The sequence below is a fragment of the Cebus imitator genome, unplaced genomic scaffold (assembly GCF_001604975.1).
Source record: "Cebus imitator isolate Cc_AM_T3 unplaced genomic scaffold, Cebus_imitator-1.0 Scaffold112, whole genome shotgun sequence".
Taxonomy (NCBI): domain Eukaryota; kingdom Metazoa; phylum Chordata; class Mammalia; order Primates; family Cebidae; genus Cebus; species Cebus imitator.
This window is the reverse complement of record NW_016107427.1, coordinates 672,700-685,493: the sequence shown is the minus strand read 5'-3', so window position 1 is coordinate 685,493 and position 12,794 is coordinate 672,700. Positions and strand designations below refer to the sequence as shown.

At 45.2% G+C, this 12,794-nt stretch overlaps 1 protein-coding gene across 1 annotated transcript in view; it reads right to left on the bottom strand.

Annotated features, from left to right (window-relative positions):
- Positions 1 to 799: 799 nt before the first annotated feature.
- Positions 800 to 12,794, bottom strand: part of LOC108311145 (germinal-center associated nuclear protein) — a 55,158-nt gene continuing 43,163 nt past the window's right edge. Inside the window, exons 22-29 of the mRNA XM_017538462.2 lie at positions 12,272 to 12,530; positions 11,957 to 12,054; positions 10,459 to 10,849; positions 9,121 to 9,378; positions 8,456 to 8,585; positions 6,784 to 6,990; positions 2,804 to 2,954; positions 800 to 1,094 (exon numbers count right to left, since the gene is read on the bottom strand). Of these exons, the coding sequence (XP_017393951.1) occupies positions 936 to 1,094; positions 2,804 to 2,954; positions 6,784 to 6,990; positions 8,456 to 8,585; positions 9,121 to 9,378; positions 10,459 to 10,849; positions 11,957 to 12,054; positions 12,272 to 12,530 (1,653 nt within the window). The 3' untranslated portion in view covers positions 800 to 935. The remainder of the gene's footprint in view (positions 1,095 to 2,803; positions 2,955 to 6,783; positions 6,991 to 8,455; positions 8,586 to 9,120; positions 9,379 to 10,458; positions 10,850 to 11,956; positions 12,055 to 12,271; positions 12,531 to 12,794) is intronic.

Below are 12,794 nucleotides of genomic sequence, written 5' to 3'. Positions count from 1 at the left end.
AAGACATGAAATTGAGTCTGGGGATGTAGAATTACAGTCAGGAGATGCTGAGTGCCAGTTTAAGATTGGTGGTCATATTCAACGTCACCAAGTCTATTAATACTTCTTTCTGTATATGGCTCAAATTTAACCCCTCTTCACACCAATTGCTAGCAAACTCAGGCTTATTCCCTTTGAATTTCACCTGGATGGCTGCAGCACCCACCTCTCAAGATTGCTGCCCCAAATGCCATTTTTCTCTGCCTAATATTCAACAGCTGGTTCACAGCGCTTAGAATAAGGCAACAACAGTCTCCGATCTCACCCTGTTGGCCTGTTCCCCCTCACTTGACCACACAACCAAACTGGTACCTCCAAGCTTTCATCATGTCCTCTTCTCAAGTACACTGTTCCCAGCCACACCCCTGCACTCCTCTCTAGGAATCCTGCTTTCTCCTCTACCCAACCAGACCCTGTTCCATCCTGTTTTCTTCCTGCTACCGGTTCAGGCCCATGCCTTGTGTACATTCTCCGAGAGTTATGTACAGATACACCTGCTGACTCTCCTGGACGTAACCTGGGTGAGCCTAGCAGGCAGAGGCCCTGTGCCTTACTTCATCTCTGCATCACTGATGTCTGACACATCAAGGACTGCAAGTTTGCTGAGAGAATGAATCGCCTGTTTAACATGGAAACGTAAGCTCCAAACTGCCTCAGAGCATATGCTGGTGGGTGACAGTCTGCCGAGGTCATGAAAATAATAGAATATTGAAGATGTCCCACAAGGTAAACAACTTTTCATTATGAAAAACTGGGAGACTTTGACATTTAAATGGTTTATTTGCATGATTAATAATCACACTTCCAACAGTGCATCGAGCATCTGAGAATAACATTATTTTGAGTAAAAACCAACTCTTCTGGAGAGACCCCCCCCTCCCCACAAGTCAGGCTGCTCAAATGTCCACCATATCTAGCAATGCTGAGAGATGGAGCTCAGAGGCAACTTCCTCTTCCCTTGAACTCTGGATCAGCCTTTCCAGGTGCTTTAGCTGTTCGGTCAGACATGTTCCTGTCACCTCTGACAGCTGCAGTTGCTCCCTTGTCATGTCATTCTATTTGAATAAAAAAGAAACTAAAAGAGTTTTGGGATGTCAATAAACCACGACCTATTCTCTGTGAAGGGAGTAGATCTGGATCATGTTAGAAACCTCATCTGATTAGTCATTTATTTTTTAGAGGGGAAAAAAATGATCAATTGTACATCCTTCCAGCCTCATTTAGCTTGTACAGTCAGCTGGTATCTGCGAATAGACTGTTTGCCTTTGTATTCTATCATGAACGATTTCCAGTGTCAGTCATCTTTCACCCAGGCTGGAATGCAGTGGTATAATCATAGCTCACTGCAGCCTCAAACTCCTGGGTTCAAGTGATCCTCCCAGCTCAGCCTCCTGAGTAGCTGGGACAACAGGCATGCAGCACTATGCCTGGCTAATGACTTATTGTAAAGATGAGATCTCTTTATGTTGCCCAGGCTGGACTCAAACTCCTGGGCTCAACTGATCCTCCCTTCTCAGCCTCCCAAAGTGCTGGGATTACAGGCATGAGCCACCACACCCAGCCAGTCATTTTTAGAAAATATCATTGTCAAGGGCTGTGAAGTATTCCATCGCATGAATGTATTATAATTGTTTAATCAGACTCCCATCTTCAGATATTTAGTCTGTTTCTACTTTTGTACAGTATAACTAATACTAAACATTATTTTATACATTAGTTTCAGTGAATATCTGCTAATTTCTTTAGGTCAGAATTGGTAATTCAAAGGGTATGAATATTTTTAAAATATTTGCCAAACTGATAAATGAAAACAGTATGTCATTTTAATTTGCTTTCCCCCCCCATTGAAGGGCTTCCTAAAACCAGTCCAGGAGCACAGTTTTTACCTGTCCAGTGGCACATATCTGTGATTAAAACTCTGTTTTTGCATCTTTAACTACTGAAGGAAGAATGGTAAGGTAAAAAGACCTTAGGGTTTGGAGCCAGTTGGATCTGGCTATGAAAAGCAACCCCCCGACTCACTACTGGAATACCCTTGGGTGAGGCATTGACTTCTGGGAGCTTACCTTCCTCATTCATTAATTTTCCTCAAGAAAAATTAATCCCAGATTGGCCGGGCACCGTGGCTCATGCCTATAATCCCAGCACTTTGGGAGGCCAAGGTGGGCAGATCACCTGAGGTTGAGAGTTCGAGACCAGCCTGACCAACATGGAGAAACCCTGCGTCTACTAAAAATACAAAATAAGCCAGGCGTGGTGGCACATGCCTGTAATCCCAGCTACTCAGGAGGCTAAGGCAGGAGAATCACTTAAACCCGGGAGGTGGAGGTTGCGTGAGCAGAGGTCGCACCATTGCATTCCAGCCTGGGCAATAAGAGCAAAACTCCATCTCAAAAAAAAATAAAAAAAGAAAAGAAAAGAAAATAGAAAAATTAATCTCAGAAGGGAGCTCTGGGTAAACCCAAAGCTCAGACAAAATTTGCTCTGACAGAAGCTGCTGTCACCTTAATGGTCTTAACTATACATCAGCAATTACAGGTCTTACTCAGTTCTTAAGAATATTTCAGTTCTATTCATTTATTTCATAGGCAGAAACTCAAAATCACTTGGCTTTCTGTAACAATGATATGATTAAAGTTTAAGAAAAGGTCTAATTTTAGCTAATAATTTGTTGGTCATCACAACATCATAGGATAAACTTTTCCCAGCCATTCTCTCAATCTTTAATTCTTACATAAATGACAAACGTATACTTTCTTCTCACCTGTGGGCTAGTAGTTATAGATGTTTTCATCACAGGTTCAATATTGTGAGAAACAGACACTAGAGTCTGAGGAAGATACAGGGGAAGGGAAGTTAAATCCGTAAATGCTCCTGAGTCTTCAGACAACCATTGCTGAAGTTGATCTTCAAACCTGAAACAATATATGATCATAAATTTAAAAATATTTGAGCATTAGGAAGTTAACAATTGTTCATTAATCTTCTATATATACTTAAAAACTTTTTGAGCCTCTGCTTTTTAATTTAATTTTATTAATTTATTAATTAATTTATTTTTTCAGCCGGAGTCTCACTTTGTTGCCCAGGCTGGAGTGCAGTGGGGTGATATCGGGTCCATGCAACCTCTGCCTCCCGGGTTCAAGTGATTGTCCTGCCTCAGCCTCCTGAGTAACTGGGATTACAGGCACATCCTGCCATGCCCAGCTAATTTTTTGTACTTTTAGTAGAGATAGGGTTTTACCATATTGCCCAAGCTGGTCTTGAACTCCTGACCTCAGGTGATCTGTCCACCTCAGCCTTCCAAAGTGCTGGGATTATAGGCGTGAGCCACTGTGCCCAGCCAATTTTATTATTATTATTTTTGAAAAGGTCTTGCTCTGTTGTCCAGGCTGGAATGCAGTGTCACGATCTTGGCTTACTGCAACCTTGACCTCCCAAGTTCAAATGATCTTTCCACCTCAGCCCCCCAAGTAGTTGGGACTACAGGTGGATACCACCACACCCAGCTAATTTTTGTGGAGACCGGGTTTTGCTGTGTTGCCAGGCTGGTCTCCAACTCCTGTGGTCAAGTGATCTGCCCACCTAGACCTCCCAAGTGCTGGGATCAGAGGCATGAGCCACCTGCCCACCTCAGTCTCCCAAAGTGCTGGGATTATAGGCATGAGCCACCACACCCAGCCTTAAGCCTTTGCTTTTTACTAAAAATGTAAGAGATGACATCAACTGAGGAGTAGAAATGTACTTATTGAAAATTTAATAACTTCCTATGATAAAGTTTAATTTAAAAAAAGAACTAGGCTGGGCGCAATGGCTCACGCCTGTAATCTCAGCACATTGGGAAGCCAAGGCAGGCAGATCACCTGAGGTCAGGAGTTTGAAACCAGCCTGACCAACATGGTGAAGCCCCATCTATACTAAAAATACAAAAATTAGCCGGGTGTGATGGCAGGTCCCTGTAATCCCAGCTACTCAGGAGGCTGAGGCAGGAGAATTGCTTGAACATGGGAGCCGGAGGTTGCAGTGAACCAAAACTACACCATTGCACTCCAGCCAGGGCAATGAGAGCAAAACTCCATCTCAAAAAAACAAAAAACTTCCCTTTAATTTATAAATCCAATTTATATTTAATGAAAATGGTGGCGTTAATCCAAAAACAACTGCTTCTGTGTGTTACTTAACATTATTTTTAATTGTCTTGTTTGGCCTATCTTCTTTATTTACTTGGTTTTATGCATCTGTAATTCTTCTGACATTTTCCAAATGTGTGGATTGCTGCTTATAGGTTACAATTAACTCAAAATAATATCCCACTGCCACCTAACATACTCCAGAGCTGTCTACTTTCATATACCGGTCTTTTCAAGAAAAATAATCTTGGCCAGGTACAGTGGCTCATGCCTATAATCCCAGCACTTTAGGAAGCTGAGGCGTGTGGATCAGGAGTTCAAGACCAGCCTGGCCAACATGGTGAAACCCCATCTCTACTAAAAATACAAAAATTATGGTAGCAGGCACCTGTAGTCCCAGCTACTTGGGAGGCTGAGGCAGGAGAATCACTTGAACCTGGGAGGCGGAGGTTGTAGTAAGCCGAGATTATGCCACTGCACTCTAGCCTGGGCAACAGAGCAAGACTCTAATTAAAAAAGAAAGAAAGAAAGAAAGAAAAGATGTCATCCAAAACCACTTATAGACACTGTTTCTAGAAATTGGACATTCATTCATTCTTTCAACACATATTTATCAAGCCTCCTCCAAATGCTAGGCATCATCCTAGGTACAAGGAATATTGCACTGAAACAAAAGAGAAGCCCTGCCCTAAGCAATTTATCCTTTAGTGAGGGGAGACAGACAAGGAACACATAACAAGAGAACTGGTCTGGGGAAGAGAAAGACAAAGGCAGGCCATGGAAACAGGAAGGTCGGGGATGGGCAAGGAGGGACTAATAGAAGCAGACATTTGAGCAGAGATCTGAAGTGCGTATGAGATCAGCCATGAGGATGCTGGGGAGAATGGAGGGGCTGGATAACCACAGACAAAAGGAACAGCAAACTCAAAGGACCAACTGTGTGCTGCTCACCATGTTCAAGGATGGAGCAGAGGTCAGAGAGGAAATGTGGGACAGATCACTCAGGGCCCTGGCCACACTTGTAAAATCTGCCTTTGATTCCAGGTGAAAGAAGGAAACCACTGAGAGGCTGTGAGCAAGCAAGTGACACAACCTCCACCTTAACTCACCTGAAAGGCACCCACCAGGTCTACCAAGACTAAACTACAGCCTACTATAATAATCCAGAACGAAGATAATAGTGGCTTGAGCCAAGTGGTAGCCATGGAAGCCATAACAACTGGTCCAATTGTGAACACATTTTTAATAGAGCCAATAGGATATGTGAGTGGGATGATGTGAGAGGATGATTCCAAGGCACCTGATCTAGACAGCTGGAAGGATGGAGCCGCCATCAACAGAGATGACCACCAAAGGAAGGGGTTGGTTAGAAGAAAGTCAGGAACTGGATTTGGGATATGTTAACTTTGCAGTGGCTACCAGACATCCAGTAGATGTCTAATGAACATTTCAAAGAAGCAGTAGGATGTTCAAGTCTGGAGTTCACAGGTTTGAGACAGAAATTTGGAGTTGTCAGAATATTGATGTTATTTAAAAATCCATGGACCTGGATGAAATCTCTGAGGAATAGGTACAGATGATGCAGAGGAGAAGTTGAGAGAATGAATCCAGGGGGCAGCTGTGGGATAAGGAGGAACCAGCAGGGTAGGAGGGGGCATACAGACATCTTAGGAGCAAGGAGGGGAGGATCAAGTATGGGATGCTGCCAGGGACTGGAGTTCACGGTCACGTTCAGCCCTGAGCTGGCTGCAGGAGACTGGGAAAGAAGCCTGAAGAAGTGAGTGTCACAAGCGTTTTTGAGTTTTACTATTGTAAGGGCAGAAACATGGAGTGGTGGCTGAAGAGGGAAATGGGCCCAAAATAGGGAGAAATGCCGGCATGTTTCATGCCTGTGTATTGCTGATGGGTACCATTAGTATGGGGAGGGATGGTAACACAAGAGGGATCTCATGGAATGAATGTCCTTGGGTGAGCAGGAGATGATATCCCAGCCCAGGGAAGGACTAATTTTGACTAAGTGCTGATGGTTCCTTTCTAGCAACAAGAGGGCTTAGGAAGGGGGTACAGGGAAGATGCTGGATGTGGCTGGGAGGGAAAGGAAGGCAGAGGATAACCTGTGGAAGGTCCCTCGTTCCTGGTTCTACTTCCCAGTAAAATGGTAAACATGGCCATCAGATGAAAGCAAAGGTATGCATGGGAGGGGGAGGGATGTGGGCAATGCAGAGAGGGGCAGCCCAGCTGCTGCCTAGTCACAGCATGGGACGATCCACCCAAGGGCAGGGTGCCTGTGGCCAGCCATACTGTTCAGCACTCACCATCTTCTGAGTAGACTTAGCCACATGAATTTCCCACAAAAACTTAACACTGACTTTCAATAATAAATAATAAATGAAATTCACTTCAATATAAAACAGTTAAAAACATACTATCTATGGTACTGCTTCTGTTTTCAAAGAGCTTTTAAACAGTCACACCACTACAACTGTTGCTAATAAGCCACCTGCCCTTCCCCATCCTGGTTGTCTTGTATCATCAATCAAGCAATAGCCAGTCTCCCCTTGCAGCATAAAGTGGACTAAACAATACACGTGAATTCAAAGGAAGTGGACTTCACCTCTTGTTCTCCTCTTTCTCCAGCAGCAGACTGCTTGACAAACACTGTGTCAGCCGCTCCTCAGCAGAAGCTCCTCGCATCAGATCCTCTGTGCTGGGAATCCTCCCCTCTCGACCACACTCTGTGCTCCTCTTCCAGTTATCGTCCATGTGAAGCAATGGTATGGGAAAATTGTTTGCAGAAGCATGAAAAGTCTTTATTCCCAAACTGTAAGTACATGATTTGAAATGCGTATGGTCAAGAGAAAATACTTCTACAGCATCACGTAAAGCATATAGATACAATTGCACATGTGCGTTAACATGTAAGAACATGTGCCTCAGACACGTGCCCTCCTGGGACAGCTCATGCTGGCCTGGCCTGCTTCCAAGCTTCCCTCAAGTCAGGGAGTAGGGCAAAGAGGGAAGGCAGCCCCTGCATCGTAGTGACCCTCATGCACAGAGGCATCGAGACTGCCTGTTCCTCTTGGAAGCTTCTGCTCTCACAAGGCAGCTTTTGGAGCTTCTCTGCTTCATGTCTTCCTTCCCACCCCAGGGTTCCAGATTCTGTTTTTCCCTAATATTGGCAAGGTCCTTATTTTTTATATTTAGCTTTGGAAGTAATTTTACAAATGATGAGAGAAGGCATCTAACGTTTTTCTCTAAATATATGCCAGTGTTTGTCCTTTCCCCACTAATTTCAATAATTTGGCATAACACTTTCGTCACATATGGTTCTATTTCTTGACTCTTTATTCTGATCCATTCATCTATTCTGGCTTCCCCATGTACTTTTAAGTACTGGAGCTTTTTCTGTATGTTTTGGTTATCAGGCCAAGCAAACCTTGTTAGGCTTATTTAAAACTTTCTTAGCAATTGCTGAATATTTTCTTATCCTGATGAATTTTAGAACTTATCAATACCAGAACTGACATCTTCATAGCATCATATCCTCCTATAAGCAACCCAGTCTGAACTTCAATGGCTCAGGTTTCCTTTGCACATGCAGGCCCTGAGAAACACATGTTGTGAATGAGGCTTTTTTTTGCCTATATCCCACATCCCTGTGCTGGTCAGAATTTCCAAGACAATAGTGAATAGTAGCCAGGACAACTGGCTGGTTCTGACTCTGGTGTTCCTAATGTTCTACCAACAAGCACGTTCCCACCCCCCACCTTTTGGTAGTTTTATGTTAGGTAGCCTTATCAGGTTAAGACTTTTTTTTTTTACCCAAGCTAAAGAAATTACCCAAAGTAAAGAAATTTTATTGGGAATGGGTATAAGTTTTAAGAAATGTATTTCAACACCTGCTACAATGGCCACTTATTTTTCTATTATGGCAACAAATTACATTAATAAATTTTCACTGTTATTGTTTACCCTAGGAGAAAGCATACTTGTGAACTTTTTAGGTACTGTGCTTTGGAACCAGATTTGGAAGTGAGATGAAATGTCAGCTGTATTCTCCTGGTTACGTTGATTTCAGGGTCAGGTTTGCCCAATAAATGAAGTGAAATGCTTCTAACTTTGCTCTAGAAGAGTTTCTACTGCATGGGAATGATCTGTTCCTTGAGGGTTTGACACAATCTGCTCACAATAGACTGGATTTGGCATGTAGGATGTTCATTTCTGTGTACTTTGGAAGAAAAATACAGTTTAGCAAGCAACAGAAACATACTGAACATGAATCTCACCGTCCGTCTGTCAGCTGTAGCTCCTTCTGTGTCTGCAATCTGGCTTGTTCCCAGGACAAAGGAACATCATATTTTTTCAAATGGTTTTTAAAAAAATATACACATATCTGACCATCTTCACTTAGTGCCTCTGAGAAAACAATACAAAAACAGATAGAGATCAGTCTGGGCAACACAGCAAGCCTGTCTCAAAAAACAAAAAGAAAACCAGGTAAAAATAACATATAAAGAGCAGCAGGTGGCCATTTGGCATGTGCTTAAATTCACTGATTTAAGGGCAAGTCCTTCGATTAATTAAAGTCACACAATTATGTGACTTCCATACTTTGATTAAATAGGCTCCCAGTGTCCATGCATCACTCAAAGTCCAGACAGGCTGACATCCAGACTGACAGGGCCAGTAATGACTACTCAAAAGCCACAGAATCCTCTCTAAGAGCCAGCCTAGGAAGCCTGTTTCAGGGAGGTGAGTTCAGGCTCTATTGGAACCTTCCTAGCTTGTTTTCAATGTTTCTAAGTCACTGACTTGAAGGAGGAAGTCCTAAAGAAAAGAAGGGTAGGGATTCGAGAGAAAAGAAGCAACATCAAGTAAACATCTTCCTTTGCAGAAACTGTACCAGAAAGTCTTGTGAGGTGCTGATCGCACTGCACCAAGGTCTAACTACCTGATGTAACAGGAAGCCGGGGGGGTGTCCAGTCTCTCAGCTTGTGGTTGATACACAAGGCGATGAGATCATCCCATGGGATCTCCATGACGGAGGGGCCTGCCCCATGGACTGCGGAGGGGCTCTTGCTCTTCCACCTACGGTAGGTTCTGCGGAGCAGGTTCTCCACCTGGGACTGGAGGACAGGCTGCGTCTGGCATGAGCTGGGGATCTGAGAGGCGTACTGCGCAACCATGGAGCACACGGGGAGCCAGGGGGCTGGGGAGAAAGTGCCTCATTAGTTACAGGTTTGGCCGAAGTACACGGGAAAATGTATATGAAAATATTTTTAACTCTATTTTCTTAGGAGAAGGCAACTGTGAAGTGGAGAAGTCTGCTTTCTAAACACAGCAGAACCACAGTTGTTAAGGGGAAGAGCAGCTTGCTCCCAGGGTTTAGGTGAGGGTTGCAGACAGTCCCCCTAAATAGTGTTGATAGCAAAGGTACACCATACCCAGGAACTCTGCTTGTGCCTAGGAATCTGTATTTTAACAAGCACCCAGGTAAATCTGGTATAAGTTGTCTTAGCTTATTTTGGTGAACCCCAACCTAGTCAGAACACTAAGGGCTTGTGGTGAGTGGTTCACTTCCCTTTGGATTCCTTCAATGAGCATGGGTTAGAGGTACTACAGACCATACCCCACAATTTAGAAGGGCACCTGAGGCCCACAGGTGAGTGTCTATGCTAATGCCATGACTTGCGCCAAATAAGCAGCTCATTCCCTTCTGACAGTGTCTGCATGGGAAGGAGCAGCCCCATGCCACACTGGACTTGAGCCAGCCAGATGGCCTACAGGATCTGTGTCAAAACAGCTCAGAGACCTCAGCCAGGAACGGGGGCACAGCCAGAGCCACAGAACAAGACTTCTTTGACAAAGAAGTAACATTAAATCGGCACTGAGTATCATGGCTGTGGCTTGGGGACAGGGCTACATGGTCCCCATGCTCTTTGCCCCTGGCTTGTCTGTTTTGAAAAGAGGGACCATGTGAGGCAGGCAGGACAGGATCAGGGTTGTACCACCTGCCACTTTCCTCCTGAGGCAAGTGAACTCCCATGGACTGTTCTGTCGGTCAGGAAAGGCCAACAGCCCCCACTTCACAAAACCCAGCTTGTTCTGACCCATGAACCCAAAGGAAGGTGCAGGCAAGCACACTGTAGGGATACCCCATGTGCCCAGTGGAGGTGGATGTGCAGCCCTCACACTGGTGCCCAACATCTGCCAGATGGTCACTACAGTGAGAAGGAAGCCTGAGGCTCAGCTGCAGCCACTCACCGCTCCTCCCAGCACAAGCACTTACCCACCAGGGGCGGAAGGTCCATCTGCGGAAGCTGGAACCCGAGCACAGCCTGCTTCAGCCAGGCCAGGTGCTCTGGGGCATTCCAGTGCAGGTGAGGAAGCAGCCGGCTGCCCCCCGACTCAGCAAACTCAGTGACAGGCCAGGACAGGTCACACAGCTGTTCAGAGGACACCACGGAAGCCAGGAACTGCAGCACACTGTTAAACAGCTCAATGATGGCGCCAGGCTCCTGCGAAGGAAGGCCACCCAGTCGCCTCTCTCTTCTGTCATGGAAAAAGCGGCCACTAAACTCACGGCCAATCCCATCTTCGACGTACTGAATGAGAGTCTGGCAGCAAAGGTCAAGGGAATGGGGGCAATGGGAAACCAACCACTGCACCGCTTGCAAAACCTGAGAGCAAAGACATTCAGAAGAGACTTGAACATCCCACTGTTTTTTCAAAAACAGCTTTCTGAAACAGCTTGGTCCCCCAAGGCTGCCCACAGCAGGTAACACCAGAGTAACAGGCCCTCAACTGCAGCAGAAAGGGGAACAGAAGTGTCCTTTGCAGTTGAGTTTAGCCTTCTAGGGCTCTGGAGACATGTCCAGCAGAGGAACTAATGAGAGGGCCCCGGATCCCATCTGGCCTGAGGAGGAATGTGACCTGCATGCTCGCCCCCCTGGAAGGGCCCAGGCCCTCAGGAAACCAGCCCTGAATATCCCCTTTGCCATGCACAGAAATGGAAGCCACATCTTCTGATTTTTGGAAGGACTAACAGCTTCACTATGTGCCAAGATGCCGTCAAACCATATAGTTATCTACTTCCTGTAGTTTTTTTTAATTCCTGGCACCTGTTTCTCTAAATTGTTAGCAAAAACTCCCGCTGCCTTTCTTTTTTTCTTTTGAGAAGGGGGTCTCCCTATGTTGCCCAGGCTAGTCTCCAACTCTTGGGCTCAAGCAGTCCTCTTGCTTCAACCTCCCAAGCAGCTGAGATTACAGGTGTGACGAGACACCATGCCCAGCTTCAGACTTCCTTTTCAAAGGAAACATCAGATAACATTATTTCTTAATATATTCAGAGGACAATCACCTAGAAAAATAATTTCTATATCTGACCTTCAAATATAAGATATGTTCATATTTTAAGTTCATAGAAACAAAAACACTAAAAAATTTTACATGATCAATTTAATTTGCAGATAGCAGGACTGGTCAAATTTTATCTTTTGATTTCTGCTTATGTTTTTAGAAAGTTATCTATAAAACCCACACCTGCTGCCAGGCGCAGTGGCATACCACGGTAGTCCCATATACTTGGGAGGCTGAAGTGGGAAGACTGCGTGAGCCCAGTAGTTTGAGGCTGCAGGGAGCTACCATGCCACACTGGGTGACAGAATAAAACTCTGTCTTAAGAAAAAAAAAAAAACTCAAATGCTAATATACACTGAATTCAAGATACAGCAAAAGGGGAAAAATCAAAATACCCTGACGTACCATTAAAAATGATGAAAGCTTACCTTAGTTGAACCTTGTAGATCATTAATGGAATCAGGGATCTCCGTAACAGTGTAATCTGAAATCAGTTTAGCTGAAACCAAGTTCTGAAGCATCAGACCTTTAACAGAAAGAGATGAAGGTCACACGCATTCTGCTCTCAGCACACCTGCTAACACAACTCACTGTGCTGACCCACCCCAGTCCTGCAGTGGACAGTCCCATAAGGGTTGCTGTCTCAGTGATTCCTGACCCCACACTACTGGACCATCCTCAGACCAAGCGTCCACCCCTTTATTAAACAATGCTGGTTCATAAACAAGACTTCCTTCACAAACCATCCTCTACTTCCTTCTCAACGGCGTCCCCTCCTGAGCTGGGCACAAGAACCACCAGCGGAAGTGCAGGCTGGAAGGGCTTGGCCTGCAGGAGCTGCTTGAGCTGCAGCAAGGCCGACAGCCAGTACACGTCCTCCTCTGCCACGTCCTCACTCTTCACTTTGGGGGGAAGCAGCAGCATGAGCCCACTGGCTCCCAGGAGGTCCTTCTGCGTCTCCACAGCATCAATGGCGCCATCACTGAGGGCGCCATGGGTCACCTGCAAGTGCATCAAGATCATCAGGATAGATGCACCACAGGACACATCAGAAGTGACTCATCTGCCCCAGGGCAAGTGCAGCCAAAGCTCTCCATGCGCTAAACACTGACTGCACTCCAGAAAGGCTTCCAAGGGCACAGCTGGGCATACCCTACAGTTATCTTACTTCCTGTAGTAGTTATTTTCATTCCCGGCACCTCTTTCCCTAAATCCAATTGTTAGCAAAGACCCCTCCAACCTTTTTTTTTTTTTTTTTTGAGAAGG